This window comes from Passer domesticus, chromosome 16 (genome assembly GCF_036417665.1).
Source record: "Passer domesticus isolate bPasDom1 chromosome 16, bPasDom1.hap1, whole genome shotgun sequence".
NCBI lineage: Eukaryota > Metazoa > Chordata > Aves > Passeriformes > Passeridae > Passer > Passer domesticus.
Window position 1 is genome coordinate 7,804,658 of NC_087489.1, and position 27,124 is coordinate 7,831,781.

The window sequence follows — 27,124 nt, forward strand, 5'->3', positions numbered from 1 at the left end:
CTTTAAGTTACAGTTTCTTTGTGTGTTTGTAGACACAACCATGCAGAAAATCACCAGCTTTAATATCCCACTTGTTAGCAGGGAGTGATTGGTGGCTGCCTGCGGGCTGACACTTCCCAGCCTCCCGGTTTTATTTGCTGTCCGCGGTTCCGGGCTGGCAGCGCGAGGCTGCGGCTCATCACTCACCCCCAGACGCCTTTCCTGGGCTTGGGCTTCTTTTTCACAGCTTCCTCTGCCATTTTCTGCAGAACATCACTCCCATTTAGAGCAGCTGAGGCTGCTGGAGGATTTGCAGAATGTGAGGAGTTCAGCACAGACCCAGGGGGGAGCCTGTGCTGGAGGGTGAGGGGTTGCAGAGTATCATATAAAATATCTCTATTAACATATCCCATCCCAGCACAGCCAGGACCCCTGCTGATCTTCTGCAGAGAGGTAAGGAACAGTCAGTCTATAAAACCTGACTGAGAAAGACGAGGGCCAAAAGAATTAAACAGGATACTGTTGTGTGAGCTGGTCCCTGAGGGTTTCCAACATCTGCCAATATAAATAATTTCACTGATAAATCTGAAAGTCTGGGTAAGCTCTCAGTCTCGGGTCCCAGATGAGAGTTCCCAACAAAGAGACTTGTGCATCAAGTCTGAAGGAAAAAACTCATCTCCTTAATTATGTGGTACAGACAGAAGTGGGAGCAAGAAGAAACCTAAGATGGGCAGTGGCAAATTCTGCTCCTGGAGCCACACATGTAATTGTGACTCTTGGAGGAGCAGCTCCCCAAAGGTTCTTGGGGTTGTGCAAACACTGAGGGAGGAACAGTGTGCAAACACTGATGGGCTGAGCTGGGGGATAACCCAGTGAAAATTGTGGTGACCTCAATAATATTCTTACTGATTTCAGGCAGGGTTAGAGTGAGAATGGAAGAGCTTTGCCCAGAGAATGGGCTCCTCAGCCCCAGCCCTGTCCTAATTCCACCAAGGGACATCCACACATCCCACCAGCTGCACAGAACCCTCCTCCATCCTGCTGCTGTCCCTTTGGCCACCACTGTGTCCTCCCCATCCCGTCCTGGGTACCCCACCCAGCAGAACCCAGCTCTGGGAGCTCAGCCGGGTGAGGTAATGCAGCACAAAGTAATTTATTTCCTCTCTTCATTTCTGTATAAAACTTGTCATGAGGTTTAATCCGTCATTACCTCCCTCCCAGAGCTGTGCTCAGTGGCCTGCTGCTAAGCCCAGACAAGGAGATTTACATCTTATCTAACAGGAGTGTAAGATTTATGGATAACTCCCGACAAGGAGCACATCATGCCAGAAAGACACTTTTGTGCTAGTAACTTGATCAGTCATTATGCTGTGAGTTGACATCTAATTAAGCCTCCACAGGCATCATCAGGTCCAGAACAGCTCTTCAGGAGGAGAAAATCCACCTCTAAGCACCGTGGTGGCAGCTTATCCTCAACCCTTGCACTGCTGGAACAGATAATAATGCTCCCCAGAAAACCCCCAGTCTCAGGGAGAGCTGGTGGTATCACCTGCACTGGGAAAAGAAACCACAGGGGCAAATTGCTGCTCTAAAATGCAACAAACACTCATTTCTCAGAGGCTTTCCTAGGCTGTGTCCATGCCCCTGCCAAAGTCAGATCCCACAAAACACCTCCCATGGCCACAGGGGACTTGTCTGAGGGTTACAACCTTCTCAATGGATTTACTTTTCTGAGCACATTTCTTGCCTCTCAATGGGCTGCCTACACCAGCGTGGAAGTGTAAATCCTGCTCTCCCTTGGCAGGCTGCTCGATCTTCATATTTTCTCCTGACACTGCTCCAGGATGCCTTCGATGGAAATGCACAGCGTGGCTGGAATGCTGCTTTTTTGGCATTCCCCTGCCATGCTGAGCAGGGAAATAACACCATGTTGGGGAGAGCCAAGGGCTCTGAACGTGTCAAGATGCTCCTGGACCCAGAGCCCGGTACCCGACGTCACCGAGGCACAAAGGACAATGCTGCTGCCCGGGCTGCAGGTGTTTCAACAAGCCCTGAACACCTCACCCCACTGCCAAGGCAGTCAGAGCAAAATGGGCAGCTCAACCCTCTCTGGTCATGCTGAGCTCGTGGGGAGGATGGGGGGAAGGCAGAACACAAAGGGGAGCTGCTCAGGCCATGCAGGGTGTGTGGATGTGGTGTTTGCAGTGGTCCATGCTCTGTCCTCCAGGCCAAAAGGAAGCCAGGGGAACATGATGGACATCAAGCACAGGAAGGGAGGAACTCCTATTCCCTCCCACGAAGGGTTTCACTGTTTGTGGAGATATGAAAGAGAGTGGATGCCACTGACTATATTCTCAGCCAATTGTAATAAGTATTGCTGGTGGCTTTTGTTAGGGAATGGGTTTAAGAGAGGAAGGGATTATTGCACATGGGCCATTTCAGATCTTCTGTCTGGTCTAAAACTCGCTGAACCCAACTGAAACACTTCTGTTACCTTCAAAAGGCTTATCCAGCTCTGATGGAGCCAGAGAATGTTCTTAATAAATTGCCAGGATCTCCCTCAGGTCGTGTTCAAATCTCATCCCTTCTGGCCTGAGCTCCCAAGCCAGGAGAGTGACACAAACCACAGCAGCCTCTCATAGAATCCTGGAATAGTCTGGGTTGTGAGGGACCTTAAAGCTCATCCAGTTCCAAACCCCTGCCATGGGCAGGGACTCCTTCCTCTAGACTTTTCCAAGTCCCATCCAGACCTTGAACATTTCCAGGGCTGGGGCAGCCACAGCTTCTCTGGGCACCCTGTGCCAGGGCCTCACCACCCTCACAGGGAAGAATTTCTTCCCAATCTCTAACATAACCCTGCACTCTGTCTGTTTAAAGCCATTGCCACTTGTCCTGTGGCCATGGCTTCCATGACCCAGTCACAAGTCCCTCTGCAGCTCTCTTGGAGCCCCTTTAGGCACTGGAAGGGGCTCAAAGGTCTCCCTGGAGCCTTCTCTTCTCCAGGCTGAACAACCCCAGCTCTCTCAGCGTGTCCATAGCAGAGGGGGACATGGAACTGCTGTCCCTGTGGGGTTCAGCAGAAAGGGTGGCTGCAGAGCAAAGAAATCCACGTTTGCTTTCTAACAATGTTTGATTTCTTGGCACCCTCCAGCAGAGGCCTTTCTTTGTGCTGCTCAGGAACACCACAGTGAAGACAAGCTGCCCCAGGACCTGCTGTTCAATCCTTCACCTCGCCAGGTCAACGGCCAAAGTAATCAATTCGGTGGGGAAACAATAAAAATGGGACAAAAAAACAAAATGTCCCCCCAGTGTCCTGGTTCCCAGCCCTCTTTGCCAATTCCTGCCCCATCAGCTTTGGTTGGAGGGTATATAAAACCACAGAATTTCTCGGTGTGGCCACGGCAAGGCACAGACTGAGTCAGAAGAATGGGAACACCGGCCAGGAGAGGTAAAGATGCTTTTGCAAACTGAATAACTTGATACAGGCATTGCTCCTACTTTTGTGTGTCTCCATAAGGGTCAGCACTCACCAGAATGATGCTTTCTGCAAAGACTGAGATAAACATGTATGTTTTCTGCAGGTTAAACTTTCTGAATTACTTGTTTTCATAACATTGTAGGAACATTACAGACATTATAAATGATTCCCAAATGTTTTTCAGAGACAGATAACACTTTCACCTTTTCATTTGACTTTATAACTCCTCCATAACTTCCATTTCTTCCTCTATTAATTTTAGCTTCTGTTTGTTTGCTATATTTATACCAGTTGTGGCCATTCTGTGCTCCTCAGTAAGTGAGATATCGCTGCAGGCACTGTTCTAGCTCACAAGATTGCAGAGGCTCTTCAAGGCTGAACCTTCTGTCAGTGCTTTTGAGACACCACACGAGAGCTGTGGGCTGTTATTGCACCAAAGCTGACAAGCTCCAACCACAACCCCAGTCAAGGAGCAGATCTGTGGCTCCTTGGCCAGACAAGGGCCACATTGTTCTGACCAGGCTGCTGTGGGTGCCCTCTTCCTCCCCCTCCTCCTCTTCCTCTTCTTTCTCCTCCTCGTCCTCCAGGTGCCTGCACGGCGATGCTCCGCACCCTGAGCCTCCTCCTGAGCCTGCTGGTGCCAGCTCACACCACCAGGTCACCCGACTGTGGGGGCATCCTCAGCCCCTCTGGACTGAGATACCGTAAGTGCAGAGCCACACCTCCCCTGCCAGCAGCAGGCAGTGACACCTTCCTCTCTGCTGGTGGAACACCAAACACTGGCACCACGATCTCCTGCCACTGCTCAGCTTACCCACCTCACCCCCTGCCCATTGCTGGGGGTCAGCAAGGGATGGAAATGGGTTTTAGTCTGTCCATCAGGACACAAGCTCCAGAGGCTCTCATAAAACATCTGCTGTGTTTCACAGTTGCTGAGGTTTCAAAGCCACACGCAGAGTCGGTCCTCAGGAGGGACCTCATGGCCCCGCCAGCCCCAGCCCCATCTCCCACCTCTCCAAGTAGGTGAGTTGCCTTCTCTTGCCCCTGCCATACCCCTGGCTCACACTGGTGTTTGAATATTGTGACAAAAGGCACTTTGCCAGGGAGAACAAAAATCCTCCGGCAGACCAGGAGGTTTAGAAAGGAGGTCCTGGCTCCTTTGTTGGTGTCCAGCAGCAGCAGAACCCACTCTGCTCTCAGAGCATGAATTTATCTGTGCAGATCTTGTGAACTTTTGGGGTTTCTCAGGGTCTGTGCTGGTCTCCCAACACCTTCCTTTCTGCTCCAGCAGGAACCAAATTATCTCTGTCAAAGTTGACAAGTTTTCCCTGACCATTATCCCCGACACCGGGATGCGGCTGAGCATCGAGGTGGACCTTGGCACCTCATCTGCCCCGTGAGTGCCAGGGCTGCCGGGCTGCAGCCACCCAAGCTCCTGGCTGGAGTCACAGGGCACTTGCAGGAGCAAGGGTGGCCTGGGGGGAGTGTGGACAGGAGCACCCCCCAGCTCCAGCCCTCTCCTCTCCTCCACAGCTCAGCCACCAAGGAGATGAAGCTGTCCATCCGGGCAGACCTCCACGTGGACATGAACCCCGAAGGGAACCTGGAGCTGGTGACCTCTGACTGCAAACCCACCCTGGAGGAGGTGCAGAGCACCGAGGAGACAGGCAGGTCAGCCCCACGGTTTTCCTCCTTGTGGGATTCAGGAAATGGGTGAAAGAAGAAACTGAGGCACAAATGTTTCTAGGAGTTAGATTGAGACTTGCTCACTGCCCTCAAAGCTAACAAAGGCCAACACTAAAACTTTATCTTCATGGGAGGAGCTCTGCTCTACTTTTGGGGTGGTTTCCCCATTTTAAGAGAGTTTCAGTCTGTCACAAGGGAGTGGTACCTTTAGAGCTGTGCATCTGGAATGCTTTTAATGTAGGTCCAGTGGCAATTCTCCAGTGGTTTGTGATTCTGAATTGTAATCATAGCTTGATAGAAAACAGAGGAAATTCTGTCTCTCGATACCTTTTGGGTCAGATAAAAGACACTCACCCACCTTTGGCTGATCTGGTTTTCTCTTAACTTCTGTTCTGTTGTTTTTACCCAGCAAGTCCTCGGGCTCTGATGTGGACAAGCAGATCGACATTGAAAAAGTAAGATAAAGTTTGTAAAGACATAAGAGAGCGTTGTACAGGTCTGTAAGAATTAGAGCAGTTTATGTCTAGCTGGTGCTTTTCCAGATTTCCCCCACACCTCCGTGCTCACTGGACACTGCCATTGTCCCCTGGCTCCTGCTACCAGCCACCTCAGAGGCTTTCTGGGGACACCCAGTGCCATCAGACCCCCATGTTCATCTGTCACCTCTCTTTTCTTTTTGTTCTTCATTCCACAGATTTGCCTGGAAGTCTCCAGACTGCTGCTTCTCCCAAACGAACGGCTGATGTCCCTGGCAGGTGGGCAGTTGGCTTTCAGTCCCATTGTGGACTGAGGGGTTCAAGGAGCATTTTGGAGCAGATGATGAGGTGGGACAAATTCCTACCCTGCAGTAGCAGAGGCTCTGCTGCCATCATCTCCCTGGGACCTGCTCCCTCTGCCCAGCTCTTTCTCTGTCTTTTTTACTCTGGAAACCCAGGCACTTCCCAGAGCCTGTCACTCCTTCCCTCCTCTTCCTGAGCATCCCTCTGCTCCATTTGCAGCTCCATTCCCCATCACACCAAACTGCCAAGTCCAGTACCTGCCCCTGGCTGCCCCCATGTACTCCGAGCAGGGAATCATCATCTCTTTGCAAGTAAGCCTTCACTTTCCAGTTCTTACAGCCCAGCTCCAGTCCTTGGAAGAGCTGCTACCACCAAGTGCTACAGCCCTGAGACACTTGAAATTCATTTTCTCTTTGCCTGTGTCCCTGCAGACAACTTTCCAAGTGGCAGGGACAGTGGTCCCTCTGCCAGTCAGCCCTGTGCCTTTCAGCATGCCCGAGCCAGCGAGCTCCAGCCCTTCCCACCTCATCCTGGCCTTCTCTGAGCACTTCTACACCAGCTTATTCTCTGCCTTGGAAGAGTCTGGAGCCCTCAACGTGAGTCTGCTGGTGAGTGGAACAAGAGAGGGAGGAAGGAGGGGGAGACACACACTTGGAGGAACAGCCCTGCCCTGGGAATGTCATGGAGGAACCAGAAGCCCTTCACAGAAATGAGAGTGTGTCCAAGCACCTACAGGAGTCCCACCCCCTCACCCCCAAGCTCCTAAAAATGTTCCTAGTCTAATGGATCATAGAGAGTTCGCCATGAGGAGTAACCTGCACTGCTCCTGGCATGGGCTGGTGTGAGGAGGGCTCCTGCTCGTACCCAGGGTGGGATGGGGCTCATCAGAGGGGCTGCACGGCTGGACACGAGCCCTGCAGCAGCCCCTTGGTCTGATCACGAGCTGTGCTTTGTGTTTCAGAGCTCGCTGACCACGGCCACCTTGGCTGAGAGGATCACTCAGGTGTGTTGCTGACCCTGGAACCCCAAGAGGCACAACCCCAACCCAGGCAGGGTCCCCCAGCTGCCCTCCCCACCCTGGGGGTGCAGGGGTGGCTGCCTGAAACAACCCAGAAACAACCCAGAAACAACCCTGAAACAACCCAGAACCAACCCCACTCCCTCGGCAGATGGGCTCCCTCTTCCAAGAGGACCTTCCAGTGGTGCTCCAGGCTGTGACCCGGAGCTCCCCTCACGTGGTGCTGGAGGAAGACAAAGCCATCGTGCAGCTTTTCCTGACTGCCCACATCGGAGCGGGATCATCCCCCTTCCAGAGCTTCCTGAGTGTCAACGTGGTGGGTGTGGGAGCTCGGGGAGCGTGTGCTGAGAGTGTCTGTGCTGCCCCCAGGCACTGCCCCTTCCTCTGAGCCCCAGTGCAGCCTTGCAGGGCTGCCTCAGCCTTTTCCATCACGGTGTTCCTGGGGTCCAGCAGTGTTTGCCTGTGTGGCATCGTGCAGGATGCAGGGAGCACACTGCAGAGGCAGCACGTGGATGGGTTCCTCACACCCCACAAAGCCCGAGTGGGATTGTTTCCTTGCTGATTCTGCCCTCTGTTCCCCCCACAGGATGTGACTGCCAGGCTCCACCTCAGCGTCGCCGACACCAGGATGATCATCTCTGTGGCAGCCGTAGAGTAATGGCCCTGCAGGAGCCCCAGGGGGACACGTCCCACCCACAGCAGGGAAAGGAGAGCCAAAGTGGGCTGGGGAGGGCTTCAGCTTTTTGAGTTTGGGCATTGCAGATGTAGCTTCTTCCCCAGGGAGACAGTGAAATTCCGGAAACATGGCTAGGGAGAAAAGTGGGAACTGCAGCTTCCACACTCCCACAAAGGCCCAGATGAGGAGTTTGGGGAAACTGCTCAGTACAGCTCAGCCCCAGCAGCTCCTGTGCTGCTCTTTGTTTTCCAGGGATATCGAGCTCAGCCTGGCCACCTCTGACGTGGGTCCTATACTGGTAGGTACCTCCAGCTGTGGCCACCCTGGTACCATCCTCTAAGAGCCTGGTGCCCCTCAGCTGCCCCAGCCATCCTGGGCAGTGGGTGCCAGCAGGGAAATATGGGAATACTGACTTTGGGTGCTTGCTGCACCTGGTGGGAGGCACAGTTGAGCTCTTGTGGGGTGGGAAGAGGTGCAGTGAGCATCAGGACCCCTCTGCCCCTCTGCTCCTGCTTTAGCCCCACACCATGAGCTGAGCCTGACTTTCCCCCACAGGCTGCCTTGCTGGAGGAGCTGTTCCTGCCCACGATCCGTGAGGAGGTGCCAGCCCAGATAAACAGTGAGGAGATGGGAGCTCTGCGAGTGCTGCCATGTGGGAAGTTCAGCATGGACCCAGGCAGCACCCAGCTGGCAACTTTCCCTCTCTCTTTCTTTCTTTCTTTCAGAGGTCCTGAGACAAGGGGTTTTCCTGCCCCACATCGCCAGTTTCACCTACACCGATGTCAACATCACCATTCACAAGGTAAGAAATAAGACATTGAAATTGCTCCCTGCTGTGCTTGATTTAAAGGAAGCCTGGCAGCAATGCTACCCTCCCAGCTCCAGAATAAATCAGAGCCTGGTTGTCCAGCCCTGGTTACTTGCAGGATTATGTTCCACTGCCTGAAATAGGCCCAGCCCCTCTCTAGCCCCATGACCACAGGCAGTGGGGTTAAAGTGGAGCTGTGGGGGTGATGGTGAAGCCCTGTGTGGGCTGATGGAGCCACACAGGCACCATGCTCAGTCCTCCTTCCTTCCTTCCTTCCTCACTCAGGATTATGTCTTGATCCCCTGCAACCTGCAGCTAGAGGCAAGGGCTGCAGAGGCAAGAACCTGGGAGTGAAGTTTGGTGTCTGGAGTAGAACAGTGGCAGAATCATTCAGCTGACTCTCACATCGTGCTCTGTGGTTTGCCATTGCTTGGAATGTTGAAAGTCTTCTTTCTTGATGTACTAAAACATCATGGTTTGATATTCTGGATAATAATGGTGTTGCACTAGCAGCTTTCTCTTCCAGCCCTGCTCCTGGTAGTTTTGTTGCACAGAGAATGGATTGTAACAACGTTCTGTTCTTTAATTAAACATTTCTCTTTAATTCTGCATTTGTTGGTGTGACTATTGACATTTTCCCCCCTCAACAATTTGTACCTATAAACAAATAAATTTTGTCCATCATGTCCAGACCCTCCATTTAATTAATTCCACTCATTTACAAGGATGCAAAACAGACTTGTGCCTCTCAGCTGCAGAACAACATAGTCCCTACAAGGAGAGATCTTTCATCTGCTTTTCCTCCATGTCTCGTGTTACTATGGGAACATTACAGCTGGTGAGTTTCCTGGGTCAGAAAGAAGAGGAGGGGGAGGAAATCAGTCTGCAGAATGGTTTCTAATTTTAGACCTGAAGGCAGTTATATTTTCAACACTTTGCTTCTGAGGAAGCTCATCACAGAGAAGATGCTGAATGAGAGGTGACTGCAGGCCTCCGACTGCGCCGGCGCCGCGCCCGCTGGCATGGGGATGCTCCTTCCCACTGACCAAACACATCTCCTGGCTGTTCAGGAACACAAAGGGAGAAAAAAACACCCACAGCAGACACAGGCATCCAAAAGAGGAGGGTGAGTCATAACAGAGCTTCAAAAGCTGCCCCAGTCACTCAATCACTGGGTGCTGTGGGCATCTACCCCAGACAGGGAGAACATGAGACTGTGCTGATGCCCAGGAGGAGAATCCTTGTCCCTGACCATGCAGCCCAGAAGGAGCATCCTCACCCCTGACCATGCAGCCCAGAAGGATCATCCTCATCCTTAACCATGCAGCCCAGGAGGAGCATCCTCATCCCTGACCATGCAGCTCCCACCTCAGCTGTCCCATGGTGATGCTTCACGTAACCACAAAACTTTATTGATTATATCTACATCTGCTTTCACTTGCTACAACTATACCCATCATTTCTAGCTGCTGAAAAGCACTTCAAAACCTTCTATTTCAAAGGCTCAGAAATAGGAAAAGCAAACAAAACAAGCCAGGTTGATTTACTGCAAGGAGTAAAGAACCCTGAAGGTTTATATGCCCAGTGTGGGGACCTGACTAATGATGTTAATGCCTGAGGTTGGCCATAGCAGGAACAGCTCTGAAGAAAAGCTTCCTGGTAGAGCTGCAACCATTACTCTTTGACTAATACATGTTAAACCAGCTTCCCAAAAGGAATAAGCTACAGTAGTGAAAAGATGCATTTCTTTGGCAGGGAATATTCTGGCTCCAAGTTTTACTGCATGACTTTGCCTCTCCAGTGCAGGGCTGGAGTCTCGGGAGCTGCACCCACGACTGCCAGCCCCACCTGGGAATAGCCACAGCTTAGAGCTGCCTCATGCTGGAGAACAAGGGTGTTCTGTTTCTCCTCCAGACACCCCATTTACTGAGAGTCCCAGCACAGCCAGGGAAAAGGAATGCTGAAAAAATTGTTTGCATTAGCCCCCTTGGCAAACACAGAACCCATCCCTTTCCTGGGCAGTCTTGCAGGAGGAGCTGCCTGGTGACCCCCAGCTTCCCCCACTGCTGGCACATGGAGCAGCACACACCAGCCAGATGGGGAACAAGCCCCTTCTCCAGCCCCCACAAAACAGAAGGGGGATGAAGCTTTCGCCAGGGGCATTGCTGGAGCAAGAGCCAGAGAGCTCCACCAAACCCCCAGCAGCACAGCCAGTCCCTGGCACCCCCTCCTGCTGCTCACCCAGCAAAAGATGTTCCAGCCTGTCAGGGTTCCAGTGTTAAAGGAACTTTCCTGAACAGGATTATTCCAGCTGTTAAGGGTTCTGGGTTGCAGTTTCCTGCTCTGGGTATACTCCTGAAGCCACTAGAAATTCAGAGCATTAGATGTACAAGTTGCAGAAGTGACTGGGAAGATGCTGCCTTTCCCTTTGGAAAGGCTCCTCTGCTGCTTCCCCCTCAGTTCTATGTGATAAGCAGCACGATGGAGGCCAGACCCCAAGAGGAAAAGCCTTTTCCAGGGGCACAAGATGAACATTTCCACTCCTCTGTGGCCCTGGGCTCGCTGTGCCAGCACTCCATGCAGCAGCAGCCTCTCATCACACGCTCTCACCACACTGTTTTCTTTCTCAAGGCAAGCAGAGGCCTGGGACAGTGCCAGATCACAGAGCCCTCTGCAATGTGCCAGAGAAATGAATGCCTCCCAGCAGAGCAGAACACACACAGAAGTGATGGCCAAACGGGAATGAAAAGAGGCCCTAAACTTTACTCACTGTCCAGAAGGTGTTTGCTCGGGAGCCAGAACAAAACCCTGCATCAACACAGCCTGTTCTGCCACCTGTGGGCAAAAAGGATGCATGGAGACACCAAGGCCCAGCAGTGCAGGAGCCCTGAAGTGGCACAAAGCAGGGGCCAGCACAGGTTGCTGGGGAGGTGTCACTCATGCCATCCTCCAGGTAACAGGGTCCCACAGACCCCCAGAGCCTGCTCTGCCAGCGCCAGGGGCGTGCTGGTGTCAGAGAACATGAGCAATGGGATCTGAGCTCCCTGCTCCTGGCTCTGAGCAGCTTCCAAAGCTCCACAGTGCTCACTCTTGTTGGCAGCTCACTCCACAGGGGTTCAGCTGGTGGTGGGACCCAGCCCAGTGTCACCACACAGGAGTCACTTCTGCCCAGGGACAGGACAAGGCTTGTGTCACCAGCAGCTGAACGGTCACTGGGGAGCACAGTGCCACAGGCAGCACCAGCCTGCACCATGCTGGGAACCAAAAGAGCTGTTCATACTCACCAGGACACTCACCCATGCACTTCAGCCCACCCAAAGCCTTTCTGCTGGACACAAGGCAGGCCAGCCCTGTGGTGACAGTGTGTGACACCAGGTTTGTGTCTGGCACAGCTCAGGAGGGCGCTGGCCAGTTCACACAAAGAGGGACCCCCGATGGGTCCAGCACCTCCTCTGCTGTGCTCAGTGACTCCTCTGCAGCACCTCACAGTGGAATATTGCCCCATCCCTCACCTGGTCAGTGCCAGACTGCCACAACCTCTGGGGACACAAGGAGTAAGTCTGGGGACACAAGGAGTAAGTCACACACTTGTAATAACATCCAGTGCTGGGAAAAACTGGTGTTGGAGAGGCCATTTAAAAGCTGAGATTTGTAATTTTTTTTTTTTAACGCAGAATAATTTGGGCTTTTTAAAATCCAAAATGCTGGGATTCCTGTCACTGTGACATGCAGAGACCAACAGGCTGTGACATCAGCCTGAGCAGTCATGGCTCTGGCAGGCACAGCAGTGTTCTCCGGGGCTTTCAGACCTCTCAGTCCTCTGGTTGGGAAGTTTTCCCTCCAGATTCTATTAGGAAATGCTTCATGACCTTTGGAAGTTCGATTTAATTTTGATTTCTGCTTGTGGATTAGCGTTTGGTCAGCAGGTTATCAGGCCAGGAGGAGCCACTGAAAGTTCAATTTTTTTTCTCAGGAAGTTCAAGTGGGAAGACTTTTCAAACCCAAACTCAAAATATTGATTGTCAAAAAAGGAACAAGATCCCAGAGTGGAGGCAGGACAGAAGCTCACCCTGAGAAGCATCAGAAACCAGAACCTCATTCCAAGCACTAAAAAAGTAGGAACATTTATTAAAAGAATTACATGAAAAATGTATGCTGAGCTCCCACTCAGCACTTCACATCCTCCTGGTCAAGGATGGGGAGATTCACTTCAGAAGCCACATGCAACAAATTTTTTCACTCTATCAGGAAAAATTTTACTCAGAACAAATTTCCCAATTCCACTGCAGCACCACATTCAACTGCTGTGACTGTGACCCCAAAATCACACCAACTTCTCCAAATAAATATTTGTACATAGAGCTGCCAGTCAGGTTTGCAAGTCTCAAACTGTACTCACACAAGCCAATTCACTTTAAAGTGTCTTAAATATTATCAAGAATCTTGAATCAAATTTAGTAAAGAAAAGCAGATAATGCTGGTGCTGGCATTCCATTCCTGCTGCTCTCTTCCTCTCTCTGCCCCCACAGCTCACACCAGAAACATGATCAGGCCCTGGAGGACAGCAGGGAAAAACACAAACACATTATCTCCCATCAAGGGATGTTGGTTCACGACACACAGCAAAGACAGAACCCTCCTGCAAAAGCCCTCACGTCCAGTTTGTAGTAAGGAGGGCACAGAACTCTTTGGGAGTGTTGAGAATTATCCTGGCTATTCCAGGACAGCTCCGGGGTGAACAGGGCTGGAATTTGGGGCAATTCAAGATTCTTTGAGTGGTGCCACTGGAGAGGGCTTGCCTGAATGGCTGGATCCACATCAGAGCTGCTCCCACTGAGTTCCTCAGAAAGAAAAGAGGGCCTGGGCAGGGAACTGGGACCTGCCCGGTGCCTGAGCTCTGCTCATGATGCAGCTGGGCCCACCCCTTGTGTGGGCATCACATCCTCAGGACACTCCCTGGCCAGGGAGGCCTTTCAGTCCTTCAGGGAGTGGATTCTCCAGCCCTTGCACACACAGCCAGCACCGGCAGGGCCCTGTGAACACCCTGGAGCCTTGCAGGAGGGAGCAGCCATGCGAGCACTCACCGCTTTGATCTGAAATTCCACATTCACTAAGGGAATGCGCAGCACCTTGGGCAACGGGATCCCCATGCTCAGGGCACCTGCAGGGCACAGACAGGAGCTCACGTGCTGAGCCAGCTCCAGGGAGGGCACAGGGAGCAGAGCTTCCCAGGGCCAGCACTGTGGGCTTGGCTTTCCTTAGCTCTCCATCACTGGCTGCTGCCAGAACCGATGCTGGGGTGGGATGGTGCAAATATAAGGTTGGGCTTTTAACTACATACTCAAAATGGGGATTTCAGGGTTTGAATGGCTCCAGCACCCCTTGTATATCTTCCAAACACACACCCACATACACCCACACCCACACAAGATCCCCTCTTCCCTCCTTGCCCAGAACTCAAAGTGCTCCCAGCATTACAGCCATCATCCAGGTCACCTTACCATTGATCACAGGCATGAATGTTTCCACAAGCAAACTGCTGCAGTGGGGCTTCAGGGTGGAGATCTGAATCAGAGAAGGAACAACCATGTGAGCAGCACTGCCTGGCCCAGGCCAGCAGCAAGCAGGACCCTTGGGACTGCAAACCACTGCCCAGTGACACAGCAAAAGAACAGTCCCTCTTCTCTTTGAAGTGAATCCACTTTTCTTCTTCAATTTGTATTCAGTCCTTCCTTTAGAAAAACTTCTGCCTCGTGACACTTCTGCTGCAGCTCAGTGTGAGCTTTGCCCAAGCAGAGGTGAATAAACAAATAGATTTCAGCTTTACATTTTCTTTATTAGAAAAGGCAGAAGGGAAAAAGAAACCCCAGCAACAGAGGAATTGCTACAGCCTACACCACAGAGCAGCTAACAGCTCTGACCACCAGCAGGGGTAATCCATCACAGCATCCCACAGCCACTGCCTGGTTCCCTCCCTCCCCAAGAGCCACAGGGCATCATGCTTGGCTGCTCTCCCTGCCCAGTAAAGCCCAGAGTAGTGTCAGAGACTTACATTACTGATGCCAACATCAGAAGACTCCAAGGAGAGGGAAGTGCTGCAGGGAAAGGAGAGCAAACAGCAGGTCAGGCACAAGGCACTGGCCAGAGCTCACAGCCAGACCCAGCCTCCTCCAAGCACACTCAGCCCCTGGACAGAGACCCACAAAGGGACACCTGCATTGTGACATGAAAAACAGGGGCTGGTACACTTGCAAGAGAGAACAGAAAACAGGAGAATCAAAGCTTAACCTAATTTTAATTTGCTTGTCAATGATGCAGCACTGCAGCAGGGCAGACACAGCTCCTGGCTGCGCCTTCCCTCTCCCTCCCTTCACTTTCAGGAAGGAGACAGCTCCTGGCCAGCTGGGAGCAGAGCTTCTGGAACCCTGTGGCAGCGGGGCTGGAACTGGATGATCTTTAAGATCCCTTCCAACCCAAACCATTCCGTGGTTCTATGGAAAAGCACAGAGTCTGGTGAATTTGCTACAGCTCATCTATCACTGCAATCACACCACTATCCATACCTAAAATGGATACTTTATTTCCACTTTCAATTTCTCTTTTCTACTTCTACTGAATCTTGTTATGCCCTTGTCTATTGAATTAAAAGCCTTTTGAGGCATTTCTATTCCCTATATCGCTGCATACAAGCTATGCCAATTTTGCTTCTAAATCCAGCTCTTTGACAAGCTAAATGGCCCCAAATCCTCAAACCTCCCGCTATAAGGAATGCTCTCCAATCTTTAATCATGCCTTGACTGGCATTAATGACAGCACTTTCCTTTACTGCTTTATCATTCATGTCCAATATCAGGCATTTCGAACCACTGCCCAGGATCAAAGTCAAGCTGACAGTCTTACAATTATTCAGGTTACCTCATTCCTCCTTGTTATAAAACTGACACACTTTTCCTCCAGCCTCTTAAAACTTTCCAGCTGCTGCAATCCTTCCTGAACTACCCCATCCACCTTAAGCCATCAGTCAGGCATGAAACTCTCACATTCAGATGGAATGTCTGCTTTACAGACACAGAAAACGTTTCAAGGCAGGAGCCCCAGAGGTAAAATTGCAGAACAGAGAATGTCCCCACCTGCATGAGGGGACAGCTCACCTGCCCAAGGCCAGCTGCAGCACCAGCCTGCCCCCAACAATCGACACACGGACGTTCAGAGCAAGGTCCTGCAAGCAGAGAGGGAGAGGATCAGCAGATGGAAACATCCCCATCCCAGCCACCACTCACTGACCACTCCCAGCCACCACGCTGCACCCCTCGGAGGCAGCTCCATCCACACTTACAGCCTTCAGCAGCAGGAAGTTGAGGATGGATCCATCTAAGTGGTTACTGAACAGCTGAATCAGGACTGAAAGCTTGACACTGGCTTTGTTTTCTTCCAAGAGGATGAGCGGGTTCCCTCTCAACACCAGCTTGATGCTCAGAGGACTGGTCCCACTGCAGGCAGAGCACTGTGGGAATTGGGGATGCATGGAGGTGGCTGGTGGCACCCCACACACCAGCCAGGCAGGGGACTGGCAGCCCTTGGCAGACTCTCACAGCCCCACAGCTCCACAGGGCCTCCCCAAGGTCACACACACCCTGGACAAGCCAAATTTACAGAGCAAATAGGTCTGGCAGCAGGGATCATTCTCCATGCTGAGGGCAGAAGGGATGAGGAAGGCAAGGTGGACACAGAGGGGGCTGTGGGTGCCAGAGGGTGCCCAAGAAATGGGACACACCAGACGAGGAAACAGGAGATATTTATCAGCTTTCCATGTCAATGGCTCCAGGCTGAGAGAAGCTTTCCCCTGGTCAGGGAGCAGGAGAAGGCAGAACAGACAATGGCACACAGAGAGCAGGTCCTGGGCAGGGCTGTGCAAACCCCAGCCCCTTCTCCCACTCCCATCAGCAGGTCAGGCAGCAGGACAGGCTCAGGCCATGCTGGTGCAAGAGGAGGGGAGCAGAAGACTGGGGACCTTTGGCAGGGGCATGATGGCACATCCAGGCGTGTCCTGGAGAGCTTTACACAAACCCTTGTGGCAGAAGAAGCTCCTCACCCCAGCAGGAGCGATGGTCCGCACGGCCTCGCGCAGGCGGCTGGCACCCGAGAACTGGGGGGACAGAAGCAGCCCCAGTGAGCCCTCCAGATGGTTCCAAGCACCCATCCTGCCAGGGCCACCCCATCACACAGCACCCCGAGCCCCCCACTCCCTCCACTGTTCCCCAGCTCTCTGGGTGACTCCTGGGAGTTGTTAGGGTGATGGCACCCAGCTGTGGAAGGTGAGGAGTAGCAATGTACCCCCTGTTGATGGAGTGGCAAAACTATTATGTCCCCCTAAAAAAAAAAAGAAGTCCAGAAGTTTCTCTCATTGATTAGGTGAAAAGACATCTCATAAGACCTTGAAGACTTCACCTCAGACTTAAGGATAGCTAATTGGACAGAAGCCAAAAAGTCCCGCCTGGGCAATTTACTAGAAAAGAAGTGAACAAAAAAAAAAACTAATCGCTTTTGTGAAGCGTTTTATCAGGGGCAAGAGAGCCTCTTGCACCTAGATCAGCTTTTCTATCTGTTATTTTGCCTTTTATTAAACCTCTTTGTTTCCAACACTGCAACAAAAATCATCCTGCTAATTTTTATGCCTCCAAAAGTAGCTAAGCTATCTTAAGTGTATTATATACCTCCAAGAGCTTATGAGACCTGGCTTGAGGAGGCACACACAACAGTGATGTCCCCCAGAGGCTTTCGACACCTGCCACGTGTGGACATTTCCCATTGCAAGTGGAGACTAGAGGCACAGGAAATGCAAACACCCAGGGAATGGCACTGCAGACATGCAATGTCTTTTCTTGGTGGCACTTTGCAGACTCCTTGAAAGGCTCACAGCCTGCAGGGGTCATTGGCACAACCAGTACACAATTGCTCTCAGCTGGTGTCCCCAGGGATGCCCTCAGAGCCAAGAGCACATCTGGGCAGTGCAGGGGCTATCAGAGCTCTCTGAGAAGGGCAGTGCTGGCAGCGAGCACACACACAATGCACACAGCCAGGGACAGGCACAAACAGCCCTCCCTGGTGCTGTCCCTTGTCACTGGAACACAGCCCTGCTGTACTCACAACTTCTGGCGTGCAGGGGAAGGTCTGTGGGGGCAGCTGGAGCAGCAGGGACAGCACTGCATTGAGGAAGCTCTGGCGCATCACCAGGAGCAGGAGCCGGTCCATCAGAGGAGGCAAAGCAGAGGGGGACGAGTCGTGGGGGATGGTGCTGCCTCCCACCTGCTTCACCACGCCCTGCAAAGAGAGGGGACACAGACAGACATCAGCCCTGTCTGAGGCATGGTCAGGTCTCACAGGAGAGCAGCGGGTGCCCACTGAACATCTCTCCCTCCCTCCCTCCTCTCCTCAGAGCTTCAGGAAAGCACCGGACTCGGAGCAGGTCCCTCTGTTTTTTCATAGATGGCAGGAGCTGACAAAGGTGCTATTAGCTAAAACACAGTGTCCAAATCACAAATCTCTGCTTCACTTCATCCCTGAGGTCCCACTGCAAGCACCGAGGGGTGATGGTGCTGCACACAGTGATCCCAGAGCTCCCCACAGCCACCCTCCAGCTCCACAGACACCCACACCGACTTTTTGCTAAGGAGACTGATTCTGACCATCGGGGGGTTGGGGGCAAAGGCTCCTCCCAATGAAGTCATTTCACCAAAGTTAGTTCAGCAGCATGGGTTTCACAGGCTGCAGTGTTTGCTATCAACCCCAGATCCTCTTTTAGTGCTCACGTCCCACTGGCTTCTTGCTTTTTTAAGCAACTTGGTTTTTTAAGCAACTTGCTTTTTTAAGCTCTGTTAGCAAGTAATTTGCTTTTTGCTGGTTTTTTTTCCCCACTGGTTTCTGTCCAGCTGCTTGCCTTTTGAAGCTCTCCTGTTAGCAAGTAGTTTGCTTTTTGCTGTTTGGGATTTTTTCCTCACAGTGAGACAGAAGTAAAAAAATGCATCCATTTTATCATTCACCCATTGCAGAGGCTGAACAGTAAGGGCTAAAGCACCAACGCCAGGTCTGCAGGGCAAGGGAGATGAGGAGAACTGCTCATCCCATGAGAAGGAAAACTGCTCATCCCAGCAGCTACATCCAACAGACACAGCCTCGAGCAGACTCAGGGTAGGTTGGCATACAGAGCACGAGAAGAAAAGCCCACACAATCACTTAGTGGTGATTTGGATAAAGATCTAAGACTTAGGAGCTGCATTTCCAGGTCAAATCATTAGCCCAGCTCCTCATGGGATTCTACAGCTCCCATGGGATGAGGAATGAACAGCCACGCTCCCAGGGTCCTGCTGCCCAGCATTAACTTACGTCTAAATCCAGCCCAAGGAACTTGCCAGAGGTGTAGGGGATGCTGGCCAGCTGGTAGTGGATTGTTCCTGCTGTGCCCACCGGGATCACCGCTGCACACAGGAAAAGGATCATTAGAGCACCAGGAAATCAGCAGCACCACAACCTCCCCTGGCCCCAGGGGCCACCAGCCCCCAAACCACAAACAGGCCCAAGCATTCAGGGCTGAGTGGTGCTTGCTGCTACTCCAAAAGGCCAGAACATCCCCAAATTTACCTTGGTGGGATCTGCCTTTAGGATATAGCACAAAAAGAGCATCAAAGACGTAAGAAAAATCCAAAGGTGATGCATAAAAATGGAATAAGGAGGGCCAAGGTGAGAGCAGTTCATTGAATGCTGGGGTGTGAATTCCAGGCTCACCAATGGCCCTGCAGAAGTGCTGGACTTCTGCTGATGCACCAAGGGACTTGATGTGGGAAATGGGTCTTGCTCCCACTGTGGGAAACACAGGGCAGCAGTGCCTCAGCCTCCACAAGCAACGCACCATTGAGAGTGCTCAGCAGATGGATGTTCACCAGGTTCATCACGATATCGACCACGGGGCAGAGCTGCAACACAAAGCAGAAATGGGACTGCTCATCCCCCTCACCACCAGCACCCACAGCCTGCCCCGAGGCCCTCCTTTCCCCACCAGGGAACGAGCTGCATGGCAACAGACACAGCTGGGATGCTGTGAAAGACTTGGGGCAGTGCAGCACCCCTGGGGCGGTGGGACCACACTGAAGGGAAATGTTTTGATCTGAGGCTTCACCCCACAGGCAGCAGCCCTGTGGACAGCCCAGCCCCGTGGCAGTGATGTGGGAGAGCAGCACAGAGAGACAGTGGATCTTGCTGCGAGCAGTTTTCCCCAGTATTTCTGTGCCTCAGCTGTGGAAGGAGGACAATCCTCAGCCGTACCAAAGCGGGCAGAGTCGCTGTCAGCTGGCGGAGCACCAGCTCATTCACTGACAGGGTGAGCAAGCTGGAAAAGAAAGAAAAAAACCTCCAAATCAGCACAAACAAAGCTCCAGGACAGGAGACAAAAAGATCTCCAGCCTTCATTTTACATTCTCCTACACCCTCAGTCATCCCTTCAGGGCCAGTGCTGTGGCTGATGCTCACCAGAGATAAAAAAGAGCCACTTACCCACTGAGGAGAGAATTTCACTCATTGCTGAAAATCACAGAATCATTAAGGCTGGAAAACACATCTAAATTATCAAGTCCAACCATCAGCTCTGCACTACCACCAGGTTCCCCACTAAACCATGTCCTCAGGTGCCATAGTCACATTTTTTTAGCACTTCCAGGGTCCCTGCCACATCCCTGGGCAGTTTGCTCCAATGCTTGACAACCCTTTCTGTGAAGAAAATATTCCTTCAGCTCTCAGGGAGCTTTCACTGCATGAAAAGAGTGAGCCTGTCACAGTCTAACCTTGTGCTTGGTATCTCCCTCAGGTATTTAAATCAGTGCTGTAGTTAAGGGAAGAGGGAGCTGTTAGGAAATATCTTCATGTTAGTTACTGGGAACAAACAATTTGCATCTGGAATAACAAGAGGAGAAATCTGCTGTGTGACATTTCCACACTGCTGCTGAACAACTCACTCAGGACCTGTGATGCCTGCAGCAGCACAGAGGCAGTTTTATCTGATAATCAATATATTTCTGGACTGTTGAGTTGGCAAGACACAGACAGCTGGAATTCATAGAGCACCTGTTATTTATGCCCAAATTCTGCCTACAAATGGATCTGAGGAGCTGCCATGAAGTCATTTGTGTATATTTACACTTCCCTTGGCCCCCTAGGAGTTCACTTCCTGCAAACCATCACTTTAATCCTGCTAAAAATTAAACCATGACCCCCCAGAGCAGGTGAGTCGTGTTCCTCTGTTCACTCACACAGCATTTTTCAAAGCAGCTGCTGCACTGATTGAAATATAATGCATAATGCAAAGATTAATAAGGAGAATTTCGATGAACCCGAAAAGTGAGTAATTCAAAAGCAATAGAAGAAAATATTTCCCATTATCAATGTACTGCTGAGTTCATCAATACATGAAGTCAGCAGATCCTTGCTGTCAAGAATTTAATAAGACTGAGTAAGAGATGGCACATTTGCATGGAATTACACACAACCACAGCAGTCAGAGGGAAACTCCACATGCCAGGGATCCTCCTGGGACAGCAGCCAAAGGCAGAGCAAAAAACCAGGGAAAGTAACAGTCCTGTTTTCCTGGAATTCTCCCAGCCCTCTTACTCCTACCCTTTGGATATCAATTCTCTAGCTAAGTCTAGAGAAAGTGTGTTGGGAAAGGTACCAAACTTCATGCTTCAGACCTTAAAATTTCCACAGGCAAACAGGGCAAATTAACCCTCATTCCACTGATGCAACTGGCACTGGCAATAGGGAAGAAATTCCATCCCTGAGGCCTGGCTCTGTATCAGCGAGCACTGGCTGTGTCCTGGCAGACTGTCCATATTAATAAAGAGGAGAGGATTGCACATAAAGAAAACATAAATCCACAGGCACTTACCCAGAAAGGACCTTGATCTTTATGGCCCCAAGAACGCAGAGGCAGTCTTCAGTGACAACCTGGAACGTGCCAGATTCAAAATTCGTGCATTTAATGTTTGCAGTAATGTTCACCTCCACTAAGATATCAATGAGCTCTGAGAGCAGGCCAACCAAGCTGCAAAAAAGCAAAGGGGATTATTGCATCTCCCAGCCTCTGCACACAGAAACTCACCAAAGGCAGGAGAAACAGATTTCTCCATTTCCAGCAGGCTATTGCCAATGTCACAGGTCATTTTCGGTGTCTGTTTTGCTCTGTGACTTTATTATAGGTAAGAAACACTTCAAAATCCTTAAGAGATGCAAAGTACGTCAGGGTAGGGGTTTCTCTCCCTGAATGCCCCACTCACCAGTTGCCTCTGAGCTGCAGCCTTGCCCCGATGGTCAGCTGGAGCCCGATCCCTGGCAGCAGCACCACCGACAGCCTGGGCACCCAGACCTTGATCAGGTGCAGGCTGTGAACAACAGCAAAGGCTGGCACAAAGTACAAACCCCTTCCAGCAGCTGAGCAGCTGCACCCAGGGAGGACCTACGGCACCCACAGCACCCCTGCCAATTCCAGCTGGAGGTACAAGGACAAGAGACAGCCTAGGACAGACTGGGGGGGAAGCTGACTTTGGAGACTGTCTGCTTTTTCCCTCTGTGGTGCTTTTCCCTCTCTCAGCACTGCCAGGCATGAACAGCACCACCAGAGCTGTCATTCTGCACCCACAACCTGCAGTGTCCCTTGCTGTCCCCACCCACACTGTGACCACACTGACAACTCTATTGGGTCAGATTTTCAGGATAAAACAAGGATAACAGGCCAGGCCAGCCATGCCAGGGACAGCTCAGCTCGTCTTGCTCAGAACTGATGCTGAAGGAGCACTCAGTGAAGCACTTACTCCGTGATGCTGGTGGGAGAGTTCAGCTGACCCCCTTCACCCATGATGTTGGGAACCACGAGACCCTGCAGGTGCTGGTGGATGAGCCCATTATGAATTATGGCATCTGAGAGAACTGGAAAACATCTGTGTGTGAGGACCAGCACGGGCAGCAGTGACCTCTCCCCCCTCAGGCAGATCCAGCCTGGCACAGCAAAGCCCCTGCACTCCCCAGAGCTCCTCATGGAGACATCAGCTGTCTCCATGCAGTAAAATAGCACAGGGATGGCATTTTACACTTTGCTGCAATAAACCAAAGCTGTCCTTGGTGAAGTAAACAGGAGGGGCGGCAGTGGAAGCATCCCAGACTCCAATTCAAACATCACAGCTTGGCTGTGCACTGCCAGGAGCACCAGTGACCCCACTCAGAGCCTGGGCTCCCACTCACAACTCATTTCCCCTTTCTCAAAGAGGTTTTTACTTGTTGATTTTTGCCTGTTTATTTTTGCTTTTGGCTTTTGGAGTTTTTTTGTAGAAATAACTTGAAACAAGCCTGAACATTGCAAATATTATTAAGTCTGCTGCTTCAGAGCAGCTGTTTGTCAAATATCAGCTGCTCCAATATGGAAATGAGAAACTGAGAAAAAAAAGAGGAAATAACCCAGATCTAGCCCTGAAATTCTGTGTGGCTGCTTGGAGCTGAAACGTGCCCCAGTTCTGGAGCAGAGATTTCCCTGACCCATGAATCCAGTGATGGCTCTCAGGGGCTCTGAGCAAAGTCTGCAGCCCTGGGGAATTATGAAATAAAGATGATGGGGAGTAAAACTCAGAAAGTTATACTTTACACAGAGCTTTCAAAGCAAACACAACTTTGAGGTGGTTTTTGTAGTTACCGTTCTGCATTGCCTGTGGGCTGACAGCACAGGACAGCCCAGACAAGACTTCCTGAGAGGGTGAGAGCAGGCCACAGAAAAAGATGATTCCAAAAAGCTTCAAAACCGTCATCTCCAGAAGATTCCCCTGCTGGCAAGGGAGACATCAGAGGGGACAGTGAGGAAAAAAAACTCTCAGAAGCAACCCCAGTGTCTTTAGAGGAAAGAGGTCAAGAAAGGAATCCCTCCTTTACTCTTTATCTGGATCAAAGGAGACTCTGTTCAAGCCAGAGCAACAGAACCTCCTTCATGTCCACACACATGGACAGGCTGCATGTGTGGGTCAATAAAAGCCCTTTCCTCATCCCTTGTGACTGGCCCAAAATGTTCACACAAAAGAAGCCAAACTTGATGTTTAAGCTATTTCTGTAGCCCTGCAATACACAGTTACAGATCTACTACTGGTGAGGGGCTTTGCCAAGGGAAGCATCTGAGAACTCTCTGTGCTCCTTCTGCCTTTCAAAAGCAATAAACTAAAGCACGGGTGATAAAAATAAGCCAGCTAGAAGTTATAACTTAATAACTACTAACATAAATTTAATTATGCCATAGCAGACATAGAGAGGTGATCAGGAGCTTGGTGCCCAGCACAATCTCCCACCAAGCACTTCCAGCATGGGGACCCTGCCACTGCAGCTGTCACCCTGCCACCACACAAGCAGCACCCAGAGGATGTTACCTGACTCAGGTGCAGCCAGCTGGGATGGCTCTTGGCTCCACTCAGGCTCCTCTGGGCTCCTCGAGACTCTGTGATGTCCCTTTTCTTCCCACAGCAGAGATTAAAGCATGGCCCTTATATAAAATCAGCCAAGAGGACACGCCTCTTCTGCTCAGCCTCCCTGGCCATGGGCAGCCATCCCTTTGCTCCTGCTCCTTGCAAGCAGCACCCAGCTGCCAGCTCTCTTGTTGGAAACAAGGCAACACCACTGAGCCATCCCCCTGAGTGCTCACTTGGCCTCTGGATGCTGCTTTTCAGCCACCCCCCTCACCCCATCTGTTCTGAAAATGGTGTCACACAAAAGTCAATACACTGGGGACCCCATGAGGTAAAAAACCTTTTTAGGAAATAGAGAGAATTACTGAAGAATCTTGGCAGAAAGCTGATGTGACTTCCTGTGCAGGAAGGCAGCACACAGAGCACAGGAATGTGGGTTCTAGGAGGCTTAGAATATCTATTTTTGGCAACCTGGTGAGGTGTGAGATGTAAAAGACTCATTCCTGGTTCAAGTGGACTCCTGGGAAAAGATTTTCTTGACAAGAGGCAATACTGAGAGTTGCAGAGATCTGATAAAGGCCAGCATTCAGATTGATTTCAGATGGGTCTGCAAAGTGCCATGTAAAAAAATGAAGTTGTATTGAAATGCACAAAGCCAACGATTAACATGATTTGGAATAAACAACACTTATGGTAGCTGAACACTGGCAGCAGCAACATGGATTTCAAAGGAAAATCTCATCCTGCAGGAATAAGGCTGTCACCCCTCAGCAGATGCCTTGGCTGGGCTTAGCAGAAGTTTCCATTGTGCAGGGCCCCAGGGAGATCTTATCTGGGCACTTTGTTTGGGTCTGGCCACCCGTGTTCAGCTGGGATGGACGTGGGGGAAGCTGGGCAGCAAAGGGCTGCTGAGAGAGCTGGGAGATGGAGAGGGGCTGGTGTGCTCAGCCTCATGGAACAGGGAGCAGCAGAGATACAATCACCCTCCACAAACACAGGAGAGACAGGAGAGCTGCCTGGGCTCAGGGACAAGGCTGGCACAGGAACAAACAAAGCTGATGATTCAAGGTGAAGTTAGGAGAAAGCTGCTGCCACCACTGTGAGTTTAAGGCTAGTTGTCCCCTGGGAATACAGAAAAATGTACTCAGGATTCTCTTCAATGCTGCTCAAGGTGTGTTTTGCAGCAGCAGCAAAGTGCTTGCACTGAGTCCCTCAGCATGTGCTGCCCTGGGCTGGGGCTCAATGGAGAAAACTTTTGCTTGTCACAGAAACTTGTTTTATTTAACACTCAACCAGCACTGCATTTGATGTGCTGGTGGCAGTCCATTCCCAAAACCAGGGGATGAATTGATGATGTTAACAGGCAACATGCTGCTCCTTTTTTGTCCCATTTCAAAGATCCAAGTGCACCAGGCTGAGCAGTCACCATGAGCACATCCGCAGTGAAAAGTCCATGACACTGCTCCAGCCAGGAATATCACTGCTGGCAAAAGGCAGCTGCTGAGCATGAGCAATTGTGGATTTCCAGCTGGTTTCAGAGTGTCCCTGTGTGTGCAGGAAGCTCCTGAGTTGCTGTGTACGTGCACGTGCCCAGCAGAGCCAGGAGCTCCCGTTGGATCCTCTCGCTGTTCCATGGATCCATGTCCACACCCTCACGTCCTGCACCACACCTGAACCACGGCACTGACAGCAGCTGTGAGGAACACAGCCCATTTTACACACCCCATCCATATTTCTTCTTGCTCTCTGACTTTTTCCTCCTCAGCCACCTCCCTTGTCTCCCCTCTCCTGCGCCCATATTTCATCCTCTCCTTGCAGCAGTGATTTAGATATCACTTACCAGGAGGCTGGATTCACTCCTGCAGTGACAAGGGAAGATATATTAAAATAAAGCATTGCAAGAAATTGTAGAAGAGATTGTCTCAACACAACTGCTGGAAAGCAGAAGGGCTCAAAGAAAGACCAACACCCACAAAGAAGAAATGCTCCAGAGCAGCCTCTGGCATCCTGCACTGCCCCAGGCTTGGGCTTCTGCAAGAAGGCAGGTTAAAAAGCAACAGGACCTTTAGAAGAGTAATATTAAAGTAATTAAATGTAATAATTTATTAAATATTATTAAATTAACTGATTTTTTTTTTCTCTAATATTCAAACCATGGAAGCCTAGGGAAAACTTAATAGAATTGCACCATACAGGTCAAATTAAAATGCTGAGCAATGCTGGAGATGAAATAAAATAAGAATTTTTGCACTACATTTTAATGACAGATGGTGGTTTTGGGACATTTCAGGAGTTTGCAGGCTAGAGGAGCACAGCTTTCCTTCACTGCTATGTGACAAATAAAAATTAGAACTAAAACTAAAAGGAATAACCTCAGAGTGTTAAAATTCTTTAATGGGCAAATAGTAACTCCTTGTTTAGAGTATACATAAACTGAATCCTCTCTCTCAAGGTAAAAAGCCTAAATCTGGTGGCAGGACTTGCAGCCTGTGATGGAGCTGCTTTGTACAGATGTTCAGCCTTTTCCCTCCCAGAGACACCTCCTAGGAGTCCGTGACTGCTTCCAAACGGGTGCTGTGAACATTAATGAACTGCTCAGCCCAGATGTCAATGGAAAAAATTCCCTGATGCCAACAAGAAGGCAGCAGCCCAAGGGGAAGGAGAAAGCACTTGGGGAGGAAAGCGACGCAGCAAACTGCTGTGCTGGAACAGAAACTGGGAAAGGGCAGGGGGAACAAAATAAGTTTTAATTGCTGACTGCAGCTGGGCTGTGAACTCGCAGCCCGGTCTCCGAAATGCTGAAGTTTGGGTGATGAATTGTTTTTCCCACACAGGGCAGCATACCAGATCTGCCCTGGGAGGGGATCAGGCACCTCGGTCAGGGCAGCTCAGTCCAGAGCCTGGGCATGGAAAAGTGGGACTCATTGCTCTAATTCTTCTGCCTCACTACGAGCTGGCTTGTTCAGAGATTTTTTTTTTCCCACTCCTGTTAATGAAATTGCTCAGGGAAGTGGAAGGAAGGAGCTGTCTCTGAGCTCCCCAGTGCAGTGTAAAATGCTGAATTCAGCACCAGAAACACGGCATTAGTGCAGCACTGTCTCTGTGGAGTCACCTGTGCCCTGGTTGGTTTGGGATGGATTAACCTTCCCAGAGCCAGGCTCCAAAACTAATTTTGAGCAATAGGATTTGCCAAAACTTAAACTAGAGTCTCCTAGAAA

General features: G+C 50.9%; 2 protein-coding genes across 3 annotated transcripts in view; one reads left to right on the forward strand and one right to left on the reverse strand.

The window, feature by feature from the left end:
* Positions 1-23,975, reverse strand: part of LOC135282088 (BPI fold-containing family B member 4-like) — a 37,574-nt gene extending 13,599 nt beyond the window's left edge. The window contains exons 1-16 of one of the 2 annotated variants that reach the window (XM_064391589.1): positions 23,871-23,975; positions 23,153-23,282; positions 22,281-22,395; positions 21,747-21,851; positions 21,359-21,514; positions 19,744-19,807; positions 19,331-19,394; positions 18,808-18,899; positions 17,572-17,745; positions 16,517-16,570; positions 15,761-15,928; positions 15,576-15,643; positions 14,477-14,519; positions 13,926-13,989; positions 13,509-13,585; positions 12,822-12,978 (exon numbers count right to left, since the gene is read on the reverse strand). In XM_064391589.1, coding sequence (XP_064247659.1) covers positions 12,955-12,978; positions 13,509-13,585; positions 13,926-13,989; positions 14,477-14,519; positions 15,576-15,643; positions 15,761-15,928; positions 16,517-16,570; positions 17,572-17,745; positions 18,808-18,899; positions 19,331-19,394; positions 19,744-19,807; positions 21,359-21,514; positions 21,747-21,851; positions 22,281-22,395; positions 23,153-23,264 — 1,380 coding nt within the window. In that variant the 5' untranslated portion in view covers positions 23,265-23,282; positions 23,871-23,975 and the 3' untranslated portion in view covers positions 12,822-12,954. Of the gene's footprint in view, positions 1-12,821; positions 12,979-13,508; positions 13,586-13,925; positions 13,990-14,476; positions 14,656-15,575; positions 15,644-15,760; positions 15,929-16,516; positions 16,571-17,571; positions 17,746-18,807; positions 18,900-19,330; positions 19,395-19,743; positions 19,808-21,358; positions 21,515-21,746; positions 21,852-22,280; positions 22,396-23,152; positions 23,283-23,870 lie in introns of those variants that run through there. The other variant, XM_064391588.1, reaches the window with a different exon arrangement.
* Positions 1,083-9,102, forward strand: BPIFB2 (BPI fold containing family B member 2). The gene is made up of 14 exons (XM_064391590.1): positions 1,083-4,480; positions 4,749-4,853; positions 4,991-5,128; positions 5,553-5,598; positions 5,838-5,898; positions 6,142-6,233; positions 6,354-6,530; positions 6,884-6,925; positions 7,092-7,256; positions 7,527-7,594; positions 7,869-7,914; positions 8,172-8,235; positions 8,342-8,418; positions 8,710-9,102. Exons 1-14 carry the CDS (start codon positions 4,059-4,061, stop codon positions 8,776-8,778), a joined length of 1,572 nt encoding a protein of 523 aa, XP_064247660.1. The 5' UTR covers positions 1,083-4,058; the 3' UTR covers positions 8,779-9,102.
* Positions 23,976-27,124: the final 3,149 nt, after the last annotated feature.

Excerpts from the sequence above, each read along its gene's own strand:
- BPIFB2 (XM_064391590.1), top strand. The coding sequence starts at position 4,059 with ATGCTCCGCACCCTGAGCCTCCTCCTGAGCCTGCTGGTGCCAGCTCAC. Across the intron at positions 6,234-6,353 it reads GAATCATCATCTCTTTGCAA|ACAACTTTCCAAGTGGCAGG; the intron begins GTAAGCCTTCAC and ends GTGTCCCTGCAG. Across the intron at positions 7,915-8,171 it reads CTGACGTGGGTCCTATACTG|GCTGCCTTGCTGGAGGAGCT; the intron begins GTAGGTACCTCC and ends TTTCCCCCACAG.